General features: G+C 44.8%; 2 protein-coding genes across 3 annotated transcripts in view; both read left to right on the top strand.

Moving 5' to 3' along the window:
* The first annotated feature begins 2,650 nt into the window (after nt 1–2,650).
* On the top strand, nt 2,651–19,329 carry LOC132658305 (uncharacterized). The gene is made up of 2 exons (XM_060403712.1): nt 2,651–2,855; nt 19,057–19,329. The coding sequence occupies exon 2, from the start codon at nt 19,080–19,082 to the stop codon at nt 19,197–19,199; it is 120 nt and encodes a 39-aa protein (XP_060259695.1). The 5' UTR covers nt 2,651–2,855; nt 19,057–19,079; the 3' UTR covers nt 19,200–19,329.
* Nucleotides 2,651–26,142, top strand: part of CILK1 (ciliogenesis associated kinase 1) — a 46,691-nt gene continuing 23,199 nt past the window's right edge. The window contains exons 1-4 of one of the 2 annotated variants that reach the window (XM_027959201.3): nt 2,651–2,855; nt 19,057–19,329; nt 21,239–21,293; nt 25,970–26,091. In XM_027959201.3, coding sequence (XP_027815002.1) covers nt 19,229–19,329; nt 21,239–21,293; nt 25,970–26,091 — 278 coding nt within the window. In that variant the 5' untranslated portion in view covers nt 2,651–2,855; nt 19,057–19,228. Of the gene's footprint in view, nt 4,676–19,056; nt 19,330–21,238; nt 21,294–25,969; nt 26,092–26,142 lie in introns of both variants that reach the window. The other variant, XM_060403711.1, reaches the window with a different exon arrangement.

Below are 26,142 nucleotides of genomic sequence, written 5' to 3'. Positions count from 1 at the left end.
AAGCGGTCCTAAGGCATCGAATTGGGTGTTCGGGATGGTCGCTACATGGTTCTCGGCGACAGTGGCTAGAATCCCAATCCAGGACTGCAAGGAAACAGTGGAATTCCGCTATCGTAAGGCTGTCATAATTACTAAGCTTCTCAAAGACACGGTTCTGGAGGTTGAGAAAAAGAGGCGCTCAGGAAAAAAGCAGGAGAGAAAACTTAGCCCCCACCCCTCGCAACGGACGTCGCACTGCAAACCCCATCATGCAACGCGAGGAGGACGCTGGGGCTCTACAGTCCCGATAGACTGAGGCGACGGCTCCCGTGGCACACTGGGATTTGTAGTCAGCCGTTCCACGTAGAGCGCCTGTAGTCATACGCTATTCTGGCTCCGCCTCTTAAAGCCCAAACGGGATTTCACTTCCGCAGAAGGCATTCCGGTTTGGCTGGCGGTATATTACTTTCCAACACTTGACATTGTTTTAAATACTGACTTTGGCATGCTATGTGTAAACCTAGCCTTGGACCGTCTTACCTTCTTTCAGCGAATATTTATGGAGTTTCTGAGGTTTCTACTAGGTGTGGGTTACTAGCAGTCACCAGGTTTCCAAGACCCTACTCGTGATTGCACGAATTCTCAAGTTTAAATCTCTTATCCGTTATTTTATTCTGTTTATTTAGATCTTAGTAATGCAGTACATTTTTCTGCAGGAAAACAGAGGCAAAAGAAAGTGAGGGGTGCAGAATGGTGAGCTACATTATGTAAGCCCCAACTACTGTCGTTTAATATTAGGATCCATCGTTCTGATGGGTATGTTTTCATTTGCCTAAGTCAGCTACCTGTAAAAAGTACATTCTTACTTAAGGGAGACTAAAAATTTACCAGTTTGTAGTTTTTAAAGGAGACTCTAGGGCTTAGGTCTTTAAATGATGATTTTCCACCCCATGACCTCTTCTAAATCATATTTTGAAATTAAAATGGGAGAAAGACTAGATGTAGTCAAGAAGTAGAAGGAAATGCTATATGTGATTCATGAATACAAAAGATCGGTTTTGCAAATGAGGAATGGGATATTGAAATATTTTCAAAACTAGTCTATTTCATTAAACTGGTTGAAGGCTCATGACTTTATTTCTATTATTCTAGTAAATAATAAAGTTTAATAAAATAATTAGTATTTGTAACAATAAATTGAGCATCTACTTTATTAAAATGCTGTTGTTATCTTAAAATTTTAGATAAGTATCCTCTCTATCCACTGAACCTTTTTACAGGGTTGTATTATTTCATCATATTATGTAATACTCACATGGTTATAATTTTCCCTAGGCTAGGACTACTGACCTCAGCCACTTACTAGCCCAGTGGACCCTTGTTAAAGATCAGGACAGTCCATCTGCCAATTGCTTGATCAACTGAGTTTGACTAAAACTGATCATTTTAAATACTTCAAAAATCACTTTTCATGGGGATGGTTATATGATTTGTTAGGCTGCCTCCTGTCTCCATATCTTTTCATTGATAATGACTTTCAGTTCTCATTTGCCATATGTTTTGGGTGTTATGTAGGTAAACATGAGTGTAGATAAATGTTATACAATTGCCAAGTGGACAGATGACCCTTTCCCATTTGGGACAGGAAGTCTAAGGAAGCTTGGCAGTCTTGTATCTTGTTTCTTCAACAGAAGCAAGAGAAAAGAGGGATTTGGGCCTTTTGCATAGATTCTTTTTGGAAATAATTTTTTCAGCTCTTAGAATTTAAAAACAAAGTGAGAGAAAACTGATATGAGCTGGGAGATCTAAACTCAGAGAAAGGATTACTGCTTTATTAATTTAAATTGTGTTACTTAGGGCAGTGTGTTTCTCCCGATCTGGGGAGAGGACCCAGCAATCTGTTTTCACAAGCTCTTGGGGGTGATTCTAATGCTTCCAGTTCAAAGTGTGAGAACCCTTGGCTTGGGGCAATTATGTGAATTTAAAACGAGGACCTCAAAGCAATTTCTTTTTTCAAAGTGGTTCAGAGCCAGTCTTCACAGGGATGATTTGCTTTTGGAATATAACTAACGACACAAGTGATGGCGTTTAAGCAGTGTTAAATTTCAAATAACTAGTTACACCCTGAGACCAATCTGTAGAGCGTTACCTAGTGTGTTTTCCACCTGAGTAACAATCCAGTTTTCCAAACTAAAGTTGCTCACAACATAAAAACTCTTGGAAGTCCCAATGGATGCTAACACGCAGTCTGGTTTTTATTTTAAATATTTTTTATTATGGTTAAGTATGATGCAATTTGCCATCTTTAACCACGTTTCGGTGGCATTACAGATATGTTTTTTAAAGCCAGGAAAGCGTGTCCACGATGATCATCTGTAATGGGATGTCCGAACGTGCATCCTCGGCCTGCATCTCTCCATCCTGATGCCCTAGGCGGCCGTGTGGAGCTGGAGAGCTCCTCGGCGGTGGGCGGGACACAGGGCCCCTGGGCTACCGCGGGCCCGGGTGGAGAGCCGATAGCGCGGCTCGGCGCCCCAGGCGGTCCGGCCGCGGTGCAGGGACGCGCGGGGCCAGCGAGGGGAGCTGCAGGGTAACTTTTCCCAGGGAAAGCGACCGGTCGTCCCCACCACAAGCCTCTCAGCCTTTTGTTTGTTTTCCTGCCGGAGGCTGGAGAGCGGCCGGATCCCCGCTGCTCACCATGCGCCGGGCGGCCCGCGCCCCTCGCCGGCGCCCCCGGGCGTCCCTGCGCGGACCCCTCGGCCCGTCCTAGCGGGGGTCGCCCTGACAGGCTTCAGCTCCCTGGCCGGCCCCGCGCCTGCCCCTCCGAGGAACCGCGCTCCCCGCAGGGGCGGGCCCTCGCCTGTGCCGCGGCGCCGGTAAGTGGGGTCGGGGATGAGGGGCTTCCGCCGGGTGACCTGTCACTGGGGTGATGGACCCGAGCCGCGAGGGTCCGCACCCCACCCCCTGCGGTGGCCCCACGAGGGAATGGAGGGCGAGAGGGAGGCTCTCGGGTTGTAGTGTTTCTCCGCGGTCCTGTGGGTCTCTCCTTCTGGGTAGAAAAACTCCCATTTCCTCCGAGTCTGGAAGATTTTTGCTGGGTGTTTACCTTTTAGCGTTAAAGGAGGGGAAAGATCCCGGCCGGATATGAAGCCCCTTCAGTAGAAGGTGGAGGGACTTGCTTTTGGAATTCACCCGACTAGGCCTTTGGCTGTCCCGCAAGGGGTCTGAGCAAATCTTCACATATTTCTGTGCAACCATTTTTCACTGGGTTTCTTTCTGCTCTGATTTCTTTCTTACTAATCTTAGTAGATGTTATGAGAGACATGTTGAAGGATTTTTCAGAACCGCCGTTTCTTTTGAAATGCACCTTTTAAAGTTTGACAGTAGCATTGAGGGCTTTTACTTTTAAATAAAAAAGTAGCTGAATGCCTTATTTTTCGGAAAAGAGTATTCGTTTCCACTTATAACTAAATAAAGAACTGCTCTTGCTGAAGCTGGATTATAGAGAGAAAATATCACCCTGAATTTTGCATCCAGGGCTAGATTTCTCTAAGGTATTGGCACTTGTGTTTTTTATTTTAGCCTGGAGCACTTTTTGTACAGTTTGATAGCTAGAGTTTTCATTTCTCACATTTTCCAGTGAGTGGGTTTTCAGGATGTGCCTCCAAAGTGAATTGTACTATTGCCGAATATAAAATTAAACCGAGTTTTAAATTTGTGTAGTTAACATATAAATTATTAAGAAGAATTTGTGCCTGAACCATATGTTAGCTGTGCTAGAAGTTAATGTATTCATAAATATGCACATTTGAAATAGTTTCTGAACAAAGCACTGCAATTTGGTAAAGAATTTGGCCTTCCTGTCTGTTTGAGAACAAGTAATTGTGGGTGTAGAAATAAGAGCCGTGTTGGGATTCTTTATTTAAAATAATATACCACTGCTTGCTCCCTAAGGTCCAGCCCTCTACAGTGACCCTGCCTGTCCATTTTGCCTCGTCCCCTTCTCCAAAGTTAAAACTAGTGCCAGGGCAGGAATGGGCAGCCACATTTCTAAGTGAGACCAATTTAATGTCAGATGATGGAAGGATGTGTTGGAGGGTTGATGGAGCCTGTCTGAGTGGGCAGAGGTCTGTCCTAGCCAAGGGAACTCAATATTTAGTCACAGAGAAATGATTTTTCTCACTGAGACTTCTTATCTATAGACTGTGTGTAAAGAAGCTAAAAAAATCAGCCTTTGGGGGTTTTATTTGTTGACTGTTTCACATCATCAAAGCTCTTTTTTCTATTCCCATTGTTTTCTTCTAGTTGTTTTTTGAGGTTCCTAGTAATGGTGGAAATCCTGTCAGTCTTGAACATTTGGAATTATCTTTAGCCATCTTTTCCTTCATTTCCTTCATCCTATCAATGAGTCATCAAGACCTTTGACCTGTGGTTTATATAGAACCCTTCCTCCATATTCTAATCCAGGGCCTCACCCTTCCTCCCCAGCAGATGGAGGCAGCCTCCGTAGCTGGCTCAGTAAAGTAAAAGTAAGAGTCGCTTGACTCTTTGCATCCCCATGGACCATGGAATTTTCCAGGCCAGAATACTGGAGTGGGTAGCCTTTCCCTTCTCCACAGGATCTTCCCAACCCAGGGATTGAACCCAGGTCTCCCACATTGCAGGCAGTGGAGCCACAAGGGAAGCCCAGCTCTTAGTAAGTCCTCATTAAATGTTTGCTGAGTGAGTGGATGGATAGATGGGTGGATGGATAAATGAGTGAATGAATGAATGAATGAATGAGACACCACCCCCTTTCTGGTCTCTTCAGCTTCTTGTCCATCTAGTCTCTTAAAACTATCACTTCCTCATGTCTCTCCTTGCCTTGCAACCCTCAGGTTCTCTCCCTTCTCAACAATCCCAGGTCTAAAACAATTTGCCTGATTTTTTGAACCCTTTCATAACCAGGCCTCACCCTTCCCATCTAAGTCTGATTTTCAGGTCAGCATACATCTTTGCACTCTGTGGGCATAGTCTTCTTACTGGCCTGTTCTACTAAAGGGAGCCAGGGTGGTCCCTGCTCAGATCACTGACCTAGAAATCCCCACACTTCTCCCCTCTCTCCTGTGCAAATCTTACCCTTCTTCGGGGAAAGAACCTAAGTCTTCACTTCTTTTATAACATCTTCTCTGTTCATTTCTCTAGCAATTCCAGATACTTGTTTGTTAGGTCTTCGTTATTTTGACTGTATTGATCTCTAATTGATTTAGGTTATTTTAAGCCTCTTTAGGGTTAGTTTTAGTTTAGTCACTCAGTCATGTCTGACTCTTTGCGACCCCATGGACTGTAGCCTATCAGGCTCCTCCGTCCATGGGATTTTCCAGGCAAGAATACTGTAGTGGGTTGCCATTTCTTTCTCCAGAGGATCTTCCCGACCCAGGGATCGAATCCAGGTCTCCCACGTAGGCAGATGCTTTACCATCTGAGCCATCAGGAAAGTCTCTTTAGGGTTGGAGTGGTATTTTTCTGCATGGTAAGGTGGGGTTGTGGGCTTTGAACTCGAGCAGAATTGAGATTGGGGCTCATCCTCTGTACTCATGTGGTCTTATGGATTCTTCAAGCATTAGGTTGCATGTTCATGCTCAATTGCTAAGTTGTGTTGGACTCTTTGTGACTCCATGGGCTGTAGCCCTCCAGGCTCCCCTGTCCCTGTGATTTTCCTGGCAAGAATACAGGAGCAGGTTGCCATTTCCTCCTCCAGGGGATCTTTTGGACACAGGGATCAAACCCGGGTCTCTTGCATCTCCTGCTTTGGCAGGCAGATTCTTTATCACTGAGCTACCTGGGAAGCCAGTCGTCGTATGTAAGATAGGGGAGATGCCTCCCCATCTGGCTGCAGTGTGGAGATGGTCTAGGTATCTGAACAGTGCCTGGAACACACCTGACAAAAAAATCTGCTCATCCCTCCACAGTGACTCGAAGAGCCCTGAACAGGTAGCAGATATTTGGTAGATGTTTGTCGACTGACTTGGAGTCAAGTCATGGCTCGGCTTGGAGGCCTAGATGATGACAACCATGTAGAATCCTTAGTAAGTGTTATCCTGCCCTTACTTAAAATGGCTTGAGCTTAGGTTATTCCTGGCTACAGCTCTGTTTCTGGGATCTGCTGCTGTTTTTCCATGTGAACCTTGCCAGGAACAAGGACGCCTTTAAATTTTTTTCTTCTTTTTCACTGCTTCTTTGCAGCAAGCTCCTCCATTTCATTTTGCAGGATCTTGCTGAGTTGGAGTTGTACATAGCGTTTCTGTCTTTCTGATCGTGGGGGTATGTGTGAGTGTGTGTATTTATGGAAGGGCGAGTTGCCTAGCGGTTTCTGGGCAGAATTTTGGGCACAGTGACCTTTCTGTGCATGTTGATCTGTCAGCCTGTGGATAGGGTCTTACTTCACCATAAATTGTTTCATCAGCTCTCTTGGATGACCATGGCCTTCTGAGAAAGGCCTGTAACTAGAGCATCAGAAACCTCCTATCTGGGGACCTCAGTGCTTGTGGTTTCCGTGGGTGACTGGGAAAATTTACAAATGGAGATGTGTGCCAGGTGACTTACACAGTGTAACTGGGTCCTAGACTGACTGTGCTTACTTTGAAACAGTTTTAACATCTTTATGTGTACAGAGTGTTTGAGAAAATTACCTGGTGAAAACAATTTACTGAAGCAAATCTATTTCAGGGGCAAATTACATTGAAATGCTAAGTGTTATGGCAGGTAGAAATCAGAAACACCTTTACCAGTAGCCAAGAAGTAGAAGCAGCAGCAGAGAGTCCTTTCGAGATGGTAACCAAGGCTGATGAAAAATTCACACTCACTGTCTCTGCTCTTCGTGAGGTGCTGTCCAATGCTAGGAAAATTCTGCTGCTTACTAGAATCCAAGGGAAATTCTCAGTCCAAGCAGAGAGCTTCCTTTCTTGATTCCTTGCAAGAAAAACAAGCATCCTTGCGCATTAAGTACCTGGCTCGCTATGCTTTGAAAGTTGAAACTTTCATAGAAAGGGTGCCTGGATTTGAACTCATGTGTGCAGCTGGCTTCAGATCCTGGGAGCGCTGACTTGTGAAGCCAACTCAGAGTTTGAAAAAAACACATCTTTGGAGAGCTGTCACTTTTTTTGTATGTCATTTCAGGGTTAGTAGCCTTCCTATCTGGAGAAGGCAATGGCAACCCACTCCAGTACTCTTGCCTGGAAAATCCCATGGACAGAGGAGTCTGGAAGGCTGCAGTCCATGGGGTCGCTGAGGGTTGGACACGACTGAGCGACTTCACTTTCACTTTTCACTTTCATGCATTGGAGAAGGAAATGGCAACCCACTCCAGTATTCTTGCCTGGAGAATCCCAAGGACGGGGGAGCCTGGTGGGCTGCCGTCTATGGAGTCACACAGAGTCGGACACTACTGAATTGACTTTTCAGCAGTAGCAGCAGCAGCCTTCCTATCGGAGAAGGCAATGGCAACCCACTCCAGTACTCTTCCATGGGAAATCCCATGGATGGAGGACCCTGGTAGGCCTCAGTCCATGGAGTCGCACAGAGTCGGACATGACTGACGTGACTTAGCAGCAGCAGCAGCAGCCTTCCTATACTTTTTACAAAAGAGGAAGTAGGCATTTTTAATCGCCAATGGAAACAGTGTCCAGGTGTCCTCCTGGGCACCCTTTGCTTTGAAAGTGAATTTATTAATGATCGATTTAACTCACAAGAGTGAGGAAAAAGTAAGCCATATATACATACATATTACCTTGGCTGTTAAAAAGCACATGTTTTCCTAAATTGTTGTGAAACTTTTGAGAAGGATTCATAATTTTTATGCCCCGGTCTCTACAGAGCTGTTCAGTTTTGCAAATTATATATGAGGGATGGCAGCAGAAGTGGGGTTGATGGTATAGGAAAATTGTGTTAAGTCGCTTCAGTTGTGTCCAACTCTTTGAGAGCCAGCTTTTCGAGACTCTTATGGACTGTAGCCCACCAGGCTCCTCTGTCCATAGGATTCTCCAGGCAAGAATACTGGAGTGGGTTGCCATTTCCTCCTCCAGGGGAATCTTCCTGACCTGGGGATTGAACCCGCATCTCTTACGTCTCCTGCAGGGGCTGGAGGGTTCTTTACCACTGTGACCTGTGCTTGGTCAGTCATTGTGTCCGACTCTTTGCAACCCCATGGATTGTACCCTTCCAGGTTCCTCTGTCTATGGGGATTTTCCAGGCAAGAATACTGGAGTGGGTTGCCATGCTGTCCTCCAGGGGATCTTCCCAACCCAAGGATCAAACCAGGTCTCCCACATTGCAGGCAGATTCTTGACCATCTGAGCCACCAGGGAAACCACTAGCGCCCCCAAATTTACAACAGTCAGAATGACCCTTTACAAACCCGTAAGTTACTCATTCATTCATTAATCCATTCAACACATCTTTATTATGAGCACCTATTCAGGCCAACTGGGTGCTAGGAATACAGTTGTGAAAGGAACAAAACCTCTGCCCTTAGGGAGCTTATAGTCCCAAGATACACACAGTCTATATATGTAACCCTGTGACTCAGGGGTAAACGCGGGTTATGCAGAAAAGGCTCAAGTGCCTCTGCCTCCTTGCAGGGTTTCCCTGTGTTTAAAGGGTCCACATACCATGCCCTGCATGTCCTGCCTGCCGCCTGTTTTTGAAAACAGACTTGTGCTGGATGCAGCCATGCCCATTGGTTTGCGTGTCACCTGTGATGGCTTTTGTGCTACAGCAGAGGACTTGAGTAGTTGTGACAGAGACATGTCACCCGCACAGTCCAACGTGTTTACTGGCCCTTCACAGAAAACATTTGCGGATCACTGCTCTGTTTTATGTTAAGCGTTTTCTTCCTTAACACGTGTCATTGATTTGTTTTGTTATTATGCATGATTGTGAAGCATCTTAATGTTGCATGAGCTCTGCTTTGATTTAAACGTGCTGTGATATTTGAGTAGAGCTTGAATATGAGACATGTTATGACTCCCTCCCTCATCTTCACCTCAACCTCTCTTGCCCACCCTTAGAACAGAGGGTGGTCAACACGTGAGCAGCTGAGGCCCAGACCACGACCACCGCCTCCATGAAGCTGGGAGACTGTCACCCGGGCTCATACACAATTTCCCATTAGTCAGGGGCAAGTTATTCTTCCTCTGGGTCTTCAATATTTCCTTTCTCTTTGGTTCTTCACAGCCCACAACCTACATAGAATGAAGATTCCTGTTGTTCAGTTGCTAAGTCATGTCCGACTCTTTGCAACCCTATGGACTGCATCACACCAAGCTCCTTTTTCTTTCACTGTCTTCCAGAGTTTGCTTAGGTTCATGTCCATTGTGTAGGTGATGCCATCCAACCATCCCATCCTCTGTTGCCCTCTTCTCCTTTTGCCTTCAATCTTTCCCAGCATCAGGGTCTTTTCCAATGAGTTGACTCTTTGCATCCCGTGGCCAAAGTATCGGAGCTTCTATGTGTCCTAATCTAGAAAGAATCTACAAGCAGTGGAAGACTTTCCTTTGGGATCAAGGCATCTGGCCCTTTGCAGGAGAAGTGATAGAAGGTTCTGGAACTTTCTCCTGGGACCCAAGACCTGGTGTGTGAGTTCTTGTCTCAGGAGCTCAGGTTGAAGGAGGAAAGGGAGGTCAGGGTATGAAACAGCCTCTGTGGAACAGCAGAGGGCAACCCAGGTAACGGTTTTCTTCTTCCATCCTTCCAGTTATAGGCAGTGCGTGCATGATTGGGCACTCAATCGTGTCTGACTTCTGCGACCTCGTAGACTGTAGCCCACAAAGCTTCTCTGGCCATGGGATTTTTCCAGGCAAGAATACTGGAGCAGGTTCCCATTTCCTTCTCCAGGGGATCTTCCCAACCCAGAGATCAAACCCGCATCTCCTGCACTGTAGGTGGATTCTTTACCACTGAGCCACCAGGGAGGCTCAAGACAGTACCTGGAAGCATCTCTGATATGCTCCTTGGCACAGAATGGCACAGCAAGACCCACTTTTGGCCTTGTAGCTGCTGCCCCCAGTGCAGAAAAAAGCACTAGTCCAAGAGGCAAAATACCCAAAGGACATTTTTGCTGAAATATATATGGGGAGCAGAATTAGGTCCCGGGGGAAAAAAAAAAGAAATAGATGTACTACTTTTAGTACCCTTTTAAAAGAAATGTAACAGTATTAACTTTACTCTTGTAAAGTTAGGACTCGTGTGAACCTAGACTTCATGCCACTTGAGGTAAAATGGAACTCAGAGTTCCAGGAGAAGGGCCGTTGAGTTATTTTGCACATAATCCAGTTTTCCTGTGAGGACAGGTGAAAGCAGTGGCATCTTTTCAGTGGAAAACAATCAAGGCTCAGAGAGAAAAGCATGCCATACAAGTCTGAATGGGGGAAGAGGGCTGGTAAACTGCAATTTCCAGAGATGCCCACTTGTGCATACAATTTGCTGCCTCCTATCTTTAAAAAAATGAGTAATTGTGTCATTTACTCAGTGGTTCTCAAGTTTTCAAAATTAAACAGTGGACCACCCTGTGTCCAGACGGTGTCCCAGGCTGGGGATGAGCAGGGCACCCAGCATGCACTGCTGGCCACGAGCAGATGGAGTGTCCCTCTGAGGATGGAACCGGGGATGAGGGGCAATTGGGACAGACTGCAGGGAGGTTTCCCCAAAGTCACGTAGCCCCCAAATCCATAGCATTCATTTCAAAGTTTGACTGGAACCCTTTGAAATCAAAATATAGCTGTATCACTCTGTGAGTTGGGTACAGCCTAGCCCAGAGGCCACAGGCCTGACCTGACTACCCTGCAGGGGCTTTGCTGTGACTCTCTGTGACCCAGTAATTCCAGCACTGTGATGGGAGGTCTCAGGCAGCCTGCCTACTTTAATCTTTCTGCTGCTACTGCTGCTAAGTCGCTTCAGTCGTGTCTGACTCTGTGTGACCCCATAGACGGCAACTCACCAGGCTCCCCCATCCCTGGGATTCTCCAAGCAAGAATACTGGAGTGGGTTGCCATTTCCTTCTCCAATGCATGAAAGTGAAAAGCGAAAGTGAAGTCGCTCAGTCGTGACCGACTCTTTGCGACCCCATGGACTGCAGCCCACCAGGCTCCTTCACCCATGGGATTCTCCAGGCAAGAGCACTGGAGTGGGTTGCCATTGCCTTCTCCAATCTTTCTGCAGTATTTACTATGCTCCTGTCTCAGAACTTCAGAACATTTCTGCTCAGGGCAGACCCTCTGGTTGCCATGACTTTGCACATGAAGAAACAGAAGCACTGTGTTTTGAGGTACTTATCAAGGGTGGTATAAGACATACCTAGCCAACAACTGAAATTCATATTCTGACCATTCAAACCATGAGAACCTGCTGGTGAAAGCAAATCAGGAGGTGTGAGAACAGAGATGAAGGAAGTATGGTGAGTGTCTGGGGTGGGGTTGTGTGTTACTGACCACTGAGGACGTGGGGGACAGGGTGCTGTGACCTCTCGTGGAGCTGTTGGCTGTGTCTGTGTGGGTTGGGACAGGAGGCCTTGAGGAGGTGATGTAAACAGTCCACCTGCAATGCAGAAGACTCAGTAGACGTGGGTTCGATCCCTGGGTCGGGAAGATCCTCTGGAGGAGGAAATGTCAATCCACTGCAGCATTCTTGCCTGGAGAATCCCATGGACAGAGGAGCCTGGCAGGCTACAGTCCATGGGGTCGCAAAGAGTCAGACGTAACTGAACTACTGAGCACGAACATCTCAAAGTTCATTCACGTCGTAGCATATGACAAGGAGTCTCAGGACTCGGAGGGGGGAGAAGGAGTAGATTCGGAGCTTTGGGGTCTGTCTGAGGCAGTGGGACTCTTGTCCCACTCTGGATGGGAGATGACATGGGTTTCCTCTGGGGAATCATCTGCCCTTCGCTAGCTTTTGTGCGTGTGATTGGAAAGGTGGAAATGTCGATCCATTTTTTTTCTCCCCCTAGTCAAGTGCTAGCTTGATTCCTGACCCAGAGAGTCACAGGACCACAGAGCATTAGAGCAGGAAACAACCTCACTTCATCAAGTCTCTCTTCCTAACTTCACGGAAATTAACCTGAGGACCGAGAGATGCTCTGAGGCACAGGGGGTCTGAGCCGAGTGGAAACTGGAACTCGGTCCCTCTTTGTCCACAATCAGTCACTTCTGCTATAAGCAGTGGGTGCTGGCAAATTCCCTGCTGGGTCCACCGAAGCTTGATTGTAGAATGAGGCCAACTGGAGCATGGCCACATCAGTGGTTTCTGTATTTGAACTTTGAGCTACAAAGTACTCCTTTTAATTCCTCTCGTTTTCAGATCTTCAAAAGATTTCATGACCTTTGGATCTTTTGCAATCGCTCCCTTGAGTTTGGTGCAGTCGGCCTGGGTTCCTGTCTCAATGCCATCACTGATTAGTTGCATAACCTTGAACAAGTAGCTGTGTCTCTGGTTCCTTATCTGTAAAATAGGGCAATAATAATAGTACCTACCTGCCACCATTGTGAGGACTGAATATATAAAAGCACTTATCATACTACTGTGTATATAGTAAGTTCTAGAATTATTATTACCAACCTTTTGGCTTATTTGTAGATGTGATTAAATTATTTGAGATGGGGAGATAAGCCTCGGTTATCTGAGTGGGTGAGTGTGTGTGCTTAGTCGCTTCAGTCATGTCCGACTCTGCGACCCTATGGACTGTAGCCCGCCAGGCTCCTCTGACTGTGGGATTCTCCAGGCAAAAATACTGTGGAGCAGGTTGCCAAGCCCTCCTCCAGGGGACCTTCCTGACCCAGGGATCGAACCCACCTCTCCTGTGTCTCCTGCACTGGCAGGCAGATTCGTTACCACTGAGCAACCGAAGAAGCCCTATCAGAGTGAGCCCTAAATGCAAACACTAGTCTTCATAAGTGGAGAGGGCAATGGTGCCCCACTCCAGTGCTCTTGTCTGGAAAATCCCAGGGACAGAGGACCTGTCAGGCTGCAGTCCATAGGATTCGCTGAGGGTTGGACACAACTGAGCAACTTCACTTTCACTTTTCACTTTCATGCATTGGAGAAGGAAATGGCAACCCACTCCAGTGTTCTTGCCTGGAGAATCCCAGGGACGGGGGAGCCTGGTGGGCTGCCGTCTATGGGGTCGCACAGAGTCAGACATGACTGAGGTGACTCAGCAGCAGCAGCTGCTTCTCTCTTCATAAGAGAGAAGCAGAGGGAGATTTGACATAGAGAGTGAGGGTAGTGTGGCCACAGAGGCAGGGATTGGGGTGATGTGGCCATGTGCTGAGGAGCACCGGCAGCCACCAGTTGCTGGAAGAGACAACGAATGAATTCCTCCTTGAGCCTCTGGAGAAAGTTCCAATACCTTGACCTCAGTCCAGTGATCGTGGTTGCAGGCTTTGGCCTCCAGAAATGTGAGAGAATACATTTCTGATGTTTTAAGTTACCAAATTTATGGTAATTTGTGAACAGCCGCTGTGGGAAACTAACATCATTGGTAAGGAAAATTTTTAAAAATTGGTTTTTGTCAGTCATGCAAGGATCAGTAACTGACATGTCCTTGACAAGAGAAATGAGCCGTTATTTAGAAATCAGTGGCCCTGCGCCTTCCTTGAGGTTCCTGGCCAGTGGTCCGCACGGTGACTTCTTCCTTGTGCAGCTGTAGCACCGTGGTTGTCTCCACCCCGCCAGGAACTTACCCCAGCTGCCATGCCCCAGTCACTGTATGCGTTCCGCAGGAATGCTTTCATTTGTCCTTGATGGAATACCTGATAGTGGCTTCAGCACCAAGACTTGATTAGGTCATAGAACAAGAAATGTAAAGCAGATATTTTCAGGGATCATGCAGCAGCCCAGTGGTGTCGTCCAGGACTCAGCTTCTTTCTTTGCATCCATCCTCAGCAGTTGGGATTCTCATCTTGAGAGCTGGCATCTCATCGTCACCAGAAGACTGTCTCAGCTCTAAACATCACAGCTTTATACAACCATGTTCAAGGCAGAAACACAGGGCAACCTCTTGGTCAACTGTCTCTGCTGCTGCTGCTTAGTCACTTTAGTCGTGTCCAACTCTGTGCGACCCCGTGGACTGTAACCCACCAGGCTCCTCTGTCCATCGGGATTCTCCAGGCAAGAATACTGGAGTGGGTTGCCATGCCCTCCTCCAGGGGACCTTCCTGACCCAGGGATCAAACCCGGTTCTAAAGCAGATTCTTTACCGCTGAGCCACCAGGGAAGCCCCAGCTGTGTCTATCAGGGAGTAGATTCCCCCTCAGAAGACTTTCTCTTCCCTCGCCGGCTCACTTTTCCCTTCCCATCGTCCCACTCCTAAACAGCATTCAGTAGGAAGTAGAATTGCTTGGCTTGGCTTCAACTGATCCTAGTTCATGCCTTGAGGCTGTAGTAGGTGGCTGCCATCCCTGATTATACTGAATCTTGAATAAAATCAGAGCTCTATAAATTAAGCAGCAAGAGGAGCATGGCTGTCGGGTGCTGGCATCTCATACGGTCCTTCTTTCTCCTAGAGTGTTGTCCATCACCCTGTTGCTTTCCCAGAGCGGCAGTGAGTTTTTATCGTTTCCTTTCAGAGCATAACGTGAGTCATTACATTCAGGCCACCACAAAAATGATGAACAACTGAACAATACTGATCTCAAATGTCATTAACCACTTCTTGCTAGGTTATGTTCAGAATTGACTGTGGTCAAGTGATACTTTTTGTCTAATGTTAATTTGCATAATGCCACTTCCTTTTTTTTTTCTTAGGATAGGAAATAATTTACTAGAGCATAGACAACTCAGATAGCTGTCATGGTTCTGCCCTCTGGATTCATATATAATGCAACTAATCCTTCTCTCCAGTACCCCTCTGTATACTTGAAATAATCAACATGGCTGCCTAAGTCCCCTTTTCTTCTGTATTGTTGTTTTTTCAGCTACTCTTCTTATGCTTTCATTTAGACCCTTAGTATGTTCTTTAATATCTTTCTTGAAGTTTGTCACCCAGAGTTGAACAGTAATTCAGGTGTCTGTTGAGACTGTCACATGTCCCTTATTCTGGACCCACGGCTGCCATGTTGCAAAACTCCAGTGGACACCATCCATGTAGTGCTCTATGATACCCCAGAGTTTTGCAGTATATTAGCCTTGTCTGAATGCTGTCCTCCTAAGAACTCCAGTAATACACTATCTTTGGGGGAAAAAAAAAATAGAACAGCCTAAGAGCATCTCCAATGAGAGGTTTTGTGCACACTTCAAATTCAACACCATAGAAAATAGATCCCATAGTATCTCCCACTCTAACTTTCATCCTGTCCAGTACCTTTGTTCAGACCTTCCACATAGTTCACCTAACTATTGCAGTACTCTCAAACTTGTCTGTCTGCCTCAAGTCTCTCTATTCTAACATCAGTTTGAATAGTCAAGGGGGGATCTTCCTCATGTGATTTCCCAGCTTAAAAACCCCCAGAGAGTTCCCCTGTGCAGGGTAAAGACCAAATTCCTGCATGACAAATACACCTTTTCACAACTAGACCCTACTCAAAGTAGCCTGCATTTCCTTACTGCCCTCCGTGGCTTTTATGCCCTAGCCTTGTACTTCACAGTTGGGTTGCACATTGGAATCCCCTGGAGGGCTTTCTAAACTACCAGAACTCAGCCCCTACCCTTGACCTTCTCTTAGAAATGGGACTTGGGCATCAATATCTGTTAAAAATTTCCCAAGTGATTCTACAGTTTACACAGGGTAGGAGCGACTAGGCATTTGCCGCCTTGTGAGCATACCAAGCTCTAATACCCACTAACCTTGGCAGAGTTTTTTTTCCATCTGTAACTCCTTTCTCTCTCTTCTGTGTAATAAAACTTCCCTCATTCTTCAAACCTCAATACTGCTTTTGCTCTGAAGGGTTGTCAGGTCTCTCCCTCCTCCCAAGAATTGGCTGCTGTCTCTACTGTGGGCTCACAGTGTTTCCGGCAACTTCCACGTACGTGACAGTTGTGAGTCATTTAAAGGAAGGACCTTCCCTTATCCATAATGTACCCCAGAAGCCTAGCATAGTGCTTGACATCTCGGTATGAATAAAATTAGACTCTGTCAACCTGACTTCAGTGCCCGAAGAGACTCTAGTCGGATCCATTTTACAACAGTATGTGATTACTCGAAATAAAATTAAAAAGCAACTGCTATGGTGTGTTGAGGGTCAAATCTTGCCAGAGTAATTGAGTTTTGTTCTATGATAGTGTGACTGATGGTAGCAAGGAGGAATCATAGGGGAACTGTATACTGAATGAATGACCCACTCTATCGTGATTTTGATAAAGCTCTCAATTTTTTCCAGAGAGCTTTCTCAATGGTAATCTAGGAAGACATTTTCCCAATTATACAATTTTAGTTGATGAGGAAGTAACTAACAAAGAAAGGCTTCTATGATTAATAATATATATGAATTATTATTATTATAGTATAATGCCCATTGTCCCCCCACCCCAAAAAAAAGGGAAAGCCCACATGCTACTGGAATGTAGATCGTTATTAAATTTTGGTCACCATAGTTCATCAAGGAGATGGAAAAATGTGTGAGGATTCAGAGATGAATGCCAAAGATAATTAAAGGAGTGGAAAAATGGGTCCTATGAGGAAAGGTTGTGTAATTACAGCAAGAGGAGGCTGAGAGGTACACATCTGATTACTAATTTGATGATCATACACATTTTCATGACATAGTTTTTTTTAATGTCCACAAAAAATGCAGCATGAAGAAATTAGAATAGTCAAGTTTAAGTTGGACATTAAGAATAATATTCTAACTAACTGGATTACTAAATGCAAATCTGATCATGTTATTTTCTTGTTTAAAAAAATGGTTTCCCACTGTTCTAGGTCAAAGGCTACTTTAAAAAAAAAAAAGCATGTAATTTATTAGTTAGCTGATTTGTGACAGATCAAAGTTCCAGTGATTTTTTTTTTTTAAGGAAGATGACATACAACAATGGTTTGGGAATTTTAATTTGGAAAATGAAATTATGAATAATGCAAAAACCATATTGTCATATCAAAAATGTTGTCTAGTCTCTAAGTCATATCTGACTCTTTGTGACCCCGTGGACTGTAGCCTGCCAGTCAGGCAACAATACTGGAGTGGGTTGCCATTCCCTTCTCCAGTGGATCTTCCCAACCTAGGGACTGAACTAGAATCTCATGTGTCTCCTGCTTTGACAGGCAGACTCTTTACCCCTGAGCCACGTGGGAAACCCCATATTAAAAATAGATGGAGATAAATATAAACAAGAAGGAAAAACACAGAGCCCCAAATTGCTTATGTTGTGGCCCAAATGCTTTTTCTATGTTGAGACACAACTTGAATCCAAAATAGTCCATAGTGCACTAATCGTGACGTGGAAAAGCCATGACGTATGATGTGTTCTATCTTACGAACAAGTTCATATTAGGTTTTATTAAGTAAATCTACATTACAATATTTTAGGCCAAAAAAAAAATGCTTAAGATACATATTATCTTTTTAAAGATTTCATTCCTCTACCATTTTGAGAATTTTTTTCAACTTTTAGTCTATAATAATTCAAACATACTACACAGTTGCTGGAACAGTACAAAGAATACCTAGACACCTTTACCCTGATTCACCTTAAGTGGTATCATACAGTCTTTATCTTTCTCGGACTTATTTCACCTGATTTTATGTCCCCTGTTTCTCCCCAAACATTCATCGACCAATATTTGCATCCATCTGCGAATCTTGTCTGTAACAAATTGTGAATTTCTTAATTCCCTCTTTCCTTCTACATTTATTGATTGGAATTCTTTTGGAAGGAGAAGTTGCATTGAGGGGCTTCCCTGGTGGCTCAGAGGTTAAAGCGTCTGACTCCAATGCAGGAGACCTGGGTTCAATCCCTGGGTCGGGAAGATCCCCTGGAGAAGGAAATGGCAACCCACTCCAGTATTCTTGCCTGGAGAATCTCATGGACGGTAGGCTACAGTCTACGGGGTCACAGAGTTGGACACGACTGAGCGACTTCACTTTCACTTTCTGTATGGGGCCACTCCTGATTAGGCCAAAAGCATTCTCTTATCTAGATTATTAAAAAAAAAAAAAAAGAAGTTGCATTGACTGGATTTAGTTGCAAAATGTCTTGTACTTCTAACCATTCTTTTCTGATCTTTTGAATTTTCAGATTATTAGTTTGACAGATGTATTTTTAATGCCTTTAGTATTCTTATTTAAACTATTTACATTTTATTATTAAAGACATTGCAATCACTTAAGTTATGTCCTACATTTTCTTCATTATAGGCAGACTGAATGACACTTATTTTATGAATGAACAAATCAATGACTTATCTTTTTAAAAAAACACAAATGAATGACTTTAAAAGAGACACACCCAGCATGCAGGCCTTAAAAAAAATTACTAGTTCTTTGTTCAGCTTCCGAATGTCTAGTAATAAAAATATTAAAATACTATCTTTGCCTAGCCACAAACAGTTCATGGAGCACATGTAAGTTCTATATCAGGAGAACCTTAATTTAAGCATTTCTTGGCTTTTGTATGTTTATATTGTTAATTGTAGCTCAATTACACAGAACACAGCATATTTAGCATGGAGTTTTGTAGATCAGCAATTTCCCTCGGCTGTAGTTACCATGTAGTGTTTGCCTACAGTGGTTAGTCAGCAGAAAGGTATTAAATTGCAGCTGATTAATTTCTGAGTCAGTGGTGAAATCACTTTCCAAGAATTCTATCTCTTGTTTTATAAAAAATTAGAAAAGAGCATTATTTAGACCAGAAGTGGACAAACATTTTTTTGTAAAGGGCACAGTAATACGTCCCTTAGGCTTTGTGGACTATACAGTCCATGTCACATGCTACTTGGCTGTGCAGCATGAAAACAGCTGCCAATAATATGCAGTGGGCATGACTGTGTGCCAATAAAACTTTATTTACAAATAACGGATGGTGAGCTGGGGGGTTACAGCCAGCTCCTGATTTAGACAGACTCAGAAATGTCCATTAACATTTATCCTTGTCTCTTATCATTCTCTACAGGCAGAAGACTCATCTTGGAAAATATGTATTTGGAAGATAGTCACGTTCTATTGAATACCTTGTGCTGGTGCTGCCATAGAAAAATCTGGTTACACTCTGGGGAGGTCGGCTGCGGCTGCAGGACTGATCCACCTCAGCCCTGAGATGAGTGTCCGGCCTGAGCGGGCACACCATGAATAGATACACAACCATCAAGCAACTCGGGGATGGAACCTATGGTTCCGTCCTGCTGGGAAGAAGCATCGAGTCTGGGGAACTGATTGCTATTAAAAAGTGAGTTTTATCCTACATGCTCGAGGTTCTTACCCCAGATGTCTGTTCTTAGATTCTCTGCTCCCTGCCCTGGTTTCCTGGAATTAACTTCCCAGTAAACTCCCTGCATCCAAGTCCTTGCCTCAGACTGTGCTTTCAAAGAACCCAAACTAGGAGCTTTTAATCTCTTGCTATCAGTTGTAGGATCAAACCCCCAGTTTTACAAATCTGCCCTTTCCTGTTTTCCTTGGTGCATCTCTTCCCACTAGCCACTTTGTCTGCTTCATCCCAGCCACTCTGGCCTTTGGCTTCTTGAACTCAGCAGATCCCTTTCTGCCCTGTGCCTTCCTATGCAACTCCCTACCCCACGCACCAACTGGGCCAAATTCCCCTGATCCTTCAGGTCTTGGTTTAATACCGCTTCCCTGGACAACTGTTCCCTGATACCTTAGACAAGGTTAGGTCGCTTTGGGGCCCAGTTTCATGATGCCCTGACCCTCTCCTCCATAGCAGTCAACACAGAAGATGGTTGATCACCTGCCTTCCTGCTCCGAGGTCGGTGCCATGAGGAATGTCTCTCTAGTTCCTGGGCCTCTGCCACGTAGCAGGGGCTAAAAAAATACCTAGGGCATGAATAAAGGGACTGGTCACTCAACTGAGGAGCAATGTGACATTGGGGACAGACTTGTCAGAGTGAGAAGGAGAGATGAGAGTTGGTCTTTCAGTAGCCAGCGACGAGACCTTGGGGAAATGGCATAACTTCTCTTTCTTAGTTTCTTCCCATCCCATCTGTCTCGTGGGGCTGCCATAAGATTCAAATGAGAGGATGTGGTTGAAGTGCTGTGAAAGCGGGAACCCTTAGCTTTCTGGCCAGCTCACTGGGCTCTCTGTCTCTCTCCTCAGGCTCTGGGCCAGGGGTTGGCACACTTTTCCTGCAAAGGGCCAAGCAGTAAATATTTTGGGCTTTGTAGGCCATACGGTCTCCGTCACAACCCAGCTCTGGTGTCGTATTGGGAAGGCAGCCACAGATCATATAGAAACAAACGGGTGTGATTGTGTTCCAGCAAAACTTCATCTGTGGAAACTGAAGCTTGAATTTCAGATCACTTTCACATGTCATGATTTACTATTTTTCTTTTGTTTTCTACAACCGTTTAGAAACATTGGTGAGGGACTTCCCTGGTGGGTCAGTGGCTAAGACTCCCTTCTCCCAATGCAAGTTCAATCCCTGGTCAGGGAACTAGGTCCCACATTCCACAGTGAAGAGTGAAGGTCCCATGTGCAGCAACTAAGACCCAAATAAATACATATTTTTATAGTAAAATAAAACAAAAGATGAGTGCCCTTCTTGTCTTGTGGGCTGTATCAAATCAGATGGTCGGGGGGAGCTGGCTCATGGGTCATAGTTTGCCAACCCCTGTACCAGAGGGCCTGTCCTTGTGCAGTCCAACATGGCGGCAAGTAATCATGTGTCATTTAAATTTAAAATTTAAATTAAGAATTCAGTTTCTGTGTTTAGCCTCACTCCAACTGCTCAGTAGTCACGTGCGTCTAATGGCTCCCATACTGGACAGCACAGAACATTCCCACCAATACAGAAAGTTCGATTGGACAGCTCTGGTCTAGATAAAATAAGCCCATGGAATTTTCCCATGGTCAGCTAATCAGTGACAGAGCAAGACATCCGTCCAGACCTCTTTGCAGTACCCTGTACTAACTCTCCTGGGGAACTTTTCTGCTGCAAAATTGATTGCACTGCCAGGTTTCTAAGTAAAGTGCTGTTTTGGATAGTATACTGTTTGGTAGAAATTGGAACCCACTTTAAGCACTGTTCATTAGGTCCAGAATGAAAACTTTTTTTTTTTTTTTAAAGATAAAGCATAGCCTGTTACTGGAAGTAAGCATGCTGTTTGTTTCTCTCCTCTTTTAGAATGAAAAGAAAGTTTTATTCCTGGGAAGAATGCATGAACCTTCGGGAGGTCAAGGTATTTATTAACACATAAGGGAATAATTTACATATGGTTGATTAAAATTGCTTTATACACAGTAGATTTATAGTTGATACAGTTAGAATTGTTTCACTGAAGCTGAAAAAGGAGGCAGATGATAACAATACAGTTAACAGCTAAGAGAAGAAGATTGTGGTATTCTATTAGTGCGTGTACTTTTTGTAAAAGTTTTTTTTCGTGTGTATTCATGTACTTTATTTAAATCTTGGTAATAGACTGTTAACCACAGATTTATTCAGCTTTCACTAGTTTCTCATTAATGTCCCTTTTCTTTCAAGTTATGATGAAATGTACATAACATAATATTTTCCTTTTTAAACACCTTTTTAAAGATTTGCACCACTTTGTTTACATAGTAAAAACTAAACAGTATTAGAAAATCTGTTATACCATCCAGAAATTGAAATATGCAGTAATCATATTGTATAGTCGTCTCTGAGGAAAGCTTTTTTGCACATTTTCCACAAACAAAGCCTGTGCATTAAGGTTAACAGAAACTCAAAGGAAAATGGCAGGTTGCCAGGTAGATAGTCGGAGAAATAGCGGACACTATTGGAATGACAAAGGTGTCCCATGCTAGAACCCAGAGGGCTCAAAATAGATTCAGAATTGCGTATTTGACCTAAAAATGGTACAGTTCAGTGGCATTAAGTATATACATTATTGTACTGCCATCAGCAGCATCCATCTCCGGGACTCTTTTCATCTTGCAAAGCTGAAACTCATCCATTAAACAAAAGTTCCCCATGAATCCCTCCCCTCAGCCTCTGGCCAGCACCATTCTACATTCTATCTGTGTGAATTCAACTACACTAGGTCCCTCATATAAGTGCAATCATACAGTATTTGTCTTTTTTGTGACTGGCTTATTTCAGAATGTCTTAGAATGTCTTCAAGATTCATCCCTGTATCAGGATCTCCTTCCTTTTTAAGGCTGATTAACAGCCCATCGTGTGGATCTGTTATATATTGTTTATCCATTCATCCGTCGATGGACACTGAGACTCCTTTGGCTATTATGAACCTTCCTGTATCTTTAAACTCCTTTCCACTGGCTCCTTGTCTTCCATCTATCAATGTGCCCATTGTTCTCTCTAACCAGACTCAACCCTCCCTCCCCTGGACTTCCCACCCATCCCTCTTCCTGACCTCACTTTCCAGGCTCCCCTTCTGCCATCACTTCCCCCCACCACTGACTTTCCACTTCACTGAATCAGGCCTTCTGCTGAAGCTGCTCTCCTAACAGCCACAAGCTGCTCTCCTAGCTGCCAAGTCCAGGATCATTTTCTCAGGCATTTTCTTGTCTGTGGACCACTTCCTCTCCTCCCCTCCTCTCCCATGTCTGTGGACTCTGCTTTGACCCACCTCTTCTCCTTCTTTCCTGCCTTTCACCAATGGTTGTATGGGTTCACCCTTTAAATAATGATAATTTCTCACACTCTCTTCTCAGCAATTCTTTTTCCTTTGCTTTGACTTCTCCTCCCAAGGGATTTTATTCATTCCCCTTCCTTCAGCAGCCCCTTCACATCTTTTATCTCACTTATGCGTTTAGATCAGGGGTCAATAAATAGCCTACTGCCTGTTTTTATTTTAAAAAATCGTTAGGATGCAGCCATGTCCATTTGTTTGCATGTTATCGATGGCTGATTTCATGCTGCACTGGCCAAGCTGAGTAGTTGCAGTGGGGACTATATATGACCAGGAAAGCCTAAGATATATACTGTCTGTCCCTTGACAGAAAAGTTTGCCGACCCCTGCTTCAGGTCCATATATCCAACTGCTTAGTGGACACGAGTGCCTGAATTTCTAGATTGTCTGCCTCTCCCAGGGCTCATCATTGCTCCCTCTTCTGTCGTAACTACCATTTACTCCTCCACTCAGAAACCACAGCTCATGGCATGGCCTGTGTGACCCCACTCCCCACACATCTCATCTCCCCAGCACTCAGCTATTCACACACCATCTACCATTTACTGAGTAGTTGTTGTGGGCCAGGCAGCACCTTAGGTGCTTTACACACTCGGTCTTATTCCATCCCCACAACGACCTGATGAGGAAAGTCTTAGCATCTTGAGTTTCATGATGACAAGACCTGAGACCCAGAGACTCCGTCATTTGCTGGAGGGAAACACAGCTCTCAGCAGCGAGGCTTGGTCTCAAGCCCAGGGTCTGGCATCCAGGCAGTTCTCTTCCGTCAGACACAGGGTGGCCACTTGCTCCCTCACCCGACCTCTGAGGGTCTCCCTCCTGACACATCGTTGCCCCCTACCTAGCTTATCTGGGCCTGACTCTTTCTTTAAGTGACGTGGATGAGACACACCGACCACTCAGAGCCTGCAGGTTACCCCTCCCTGAAGCATCTCTGTTGTGCTCCTTCTTCTCTGCCTGATGCAGCTGACCTGCCTCTCTCTCTTCGGAAGCCTTTGCCAAGCCAAAACAAGATGCCTTCTTTCTGGAAGTGTGTCTCTCGAAAATGAGTCACGTGAGGTCCTCCACAAAATTGGTCCTTTTTTTATATTACTTCTTTTTCTGTTAAACTGATAGAGACTTTAATTGGCCCCTGAACCTCACTTAGATGCGAGAGCTGCAGCCACTCTTAGACTTGGACTGGTAATTCACGCTCAAACAAACATCTGGCTAAAAGCAGAAGGTACCCTACTCCTTGCCTGGAAGTCTCTTCTCTCAAAGCTCTAAAACCGACTTCGTCTTCCTCTGAATGAATCGGCCCAGTTCATCCTGCTGCTCGTCCACCAGAGGCCTCAGCCATGGCTGGTGGTGCATTTTAAGCAAAGAGACAGGAAAGGCACACTGCAGTCCATGAGAGTCTGGTGAATGCTTACAAGTTAGTAATGTTTGCTACTCACAGAGAACCAGAAATCCAACGCAACTAGAAGCAGTAATCAGGATCTGGCCATTTGGCCAAAACAGCTGAGGATTTCCTGCCAGAGAGGCGCTTGGCAAAAGCTTGTCTTTCAGGGAAGAGGTTCCAGACGTCTTATTTTGTTCCTAGTTCACTGGCCATATTTCCTCCCTCTTCCCAGCTGCTTAAGTAACTCGGTCACATTACACATTCCCCTTGGGTGTCTTGTTATTGAGTGCCCTTCCAGGTTTGGACACTCACGTTAACACTTTGATCTTCAAACATCCTGGTTGTTTGTTTTATAGAAGGAATGTTCTTTTGAAGGAAGTTCAGAGATAAAAGGGCTTTACAATTTATTATTGTCAGACTCACGTCTCCATGAGGAAAAGGGTTTTTGAGTTAAAGGGCTTAACCCATTGCCACAGTGACTCCGTGAGGCATTCTTGAAAGAGACGGTCCGTCAAATTCAGATCAGCTGGTGAGCAACCCTGCAGTTGGGTGTCTGGTCATCGCACATGAACTGGATTGCTGCTCACCATTATGAAAGTGTATTTGTTCACTGTAGACAGAGCTAGTGATGCAAACAGAAAGCAGCTTGCACATGGCTGCTCTCACATGTATGTTCCAGGAAGAGGAAACCACACATGTGCATGGGGGATAATCAGAAGGTCACTCACCGTTTTCTGAGCTTCCCACTCCGTTCCTCATCCCCCGCTTGACTTTTTTGCCTTTGCTGTTCTTGGAAGCAAAGGTCTCTCTCATCTCACTTCACGGTCTTGCCAGTGAAATTTCTCCGCCTTCTCCCCTCCTTCTTTGCCTTCTTCTTTAACACTTACCTTGTAAGAAGAGCTATACGTCCCAGGGACACACATGAGTCAGAAGAAAGTTGAGAAAACTGGGCTGTCAGCCTCTGTCTATTTGAGCAATTTCCTGCTCAGCATGTCTGCAGACTGCTGGCTGGTGACCTCAGCTCCCAGCAGCTGCCTCTCTAATATCAATCACAGCCTCAGTGGTTTCCTCTCTGGTCACTTTCATGGCGTGAGTTCCATCACCTGGAGGGAGTACAGCTAAAATAGCCCTGGCCCTGTACCTTGTGCTAGGGGAAGCCAGCAGCTCCAGTTATTCTCATGTTCTCATCTCCTGGTTCATCAATTGAAATAGTTTTTCTATGTAAAGTTACTACCAAGTCAGAGAAATACCGTTTATTAAAATATTGTCAGTATAATATGAATTGTGCCACTTTGCTGCAGTTCTAGAATTAGGTGCTTCTTCCTGTTTGTGGGATTCAGTTCAGTTCAGTCACTCAGTCGTGTCTGACTCTCTACAACCCCATGAACCACAGCACGCCAGGCCTCCCTGTCCATCACCAACTCCCGGAGTCCACCCAAACCCATGTCCATCGAATCGATGATGCCATCCAACCGTCTCATCCTCTGTCGTCCCCTTCTCCTCCTGACTTCAGTCTTGCCCAGCATCAGGGTCTTTTCCAATGAGTCAGGTCTTCGCATCAGGTGGCCAAAGTATTAGAGTTTCAGCTTCAACATAAGTCCTTCCATTGAACACCCAGAACTGATCTCCTTTAGGATGGACTGGTTCGATCTCCTTGCAGTCCAAGGGACTCTCAAGAGTCTTCTCCAACACCACAGTTCAAAAGCATCAATTCTTCGGTGCTCAGCTTTCTTTATAGTCCAACTCTGGATTTGATTTGTGGGATTGCTTTTCTTTTTTCAACAACATTAAAATTCAAAAATTAACTCTAATGTTTATGGTTTTTTTTTTCATTGCCTTTCAGTCTTTAAAGAAGCTCAACCATGCAAATGTAGTAAAATTAAAAGAAGTTATCAGGGAAAATGATCATCTTTATTTTATCTTTGAGTACATGAAGGAGAATCTTTACCAGCTCATTAAAGAAAGGTACAGGGTGGTCATCATATTCTTAGAAACAAATGTTGCAATGTGCATGTG

Source organism: Ovis aries, chromosome 20 (assembly GCF_016772045.2).
Source record: "Ovis aries strain OAR_USU_Benz2616 breed Rambouillet chromosome 20, ARS-UI_Ramb_v3.0, whole genome shotgun sequence".
Taxonomy (NCBI): domain Eukaryota; kingdom Metazoa; phylum Chordata; class Mammalia; order Artiodactyla; family Bovidae; genus Ovis; species Ovis aries.
The sequence above is the reverse complement of the archived record's forward strand: the minus strand, read 5'-3'. Positions and strand labels throughout refer to the sequence as shown.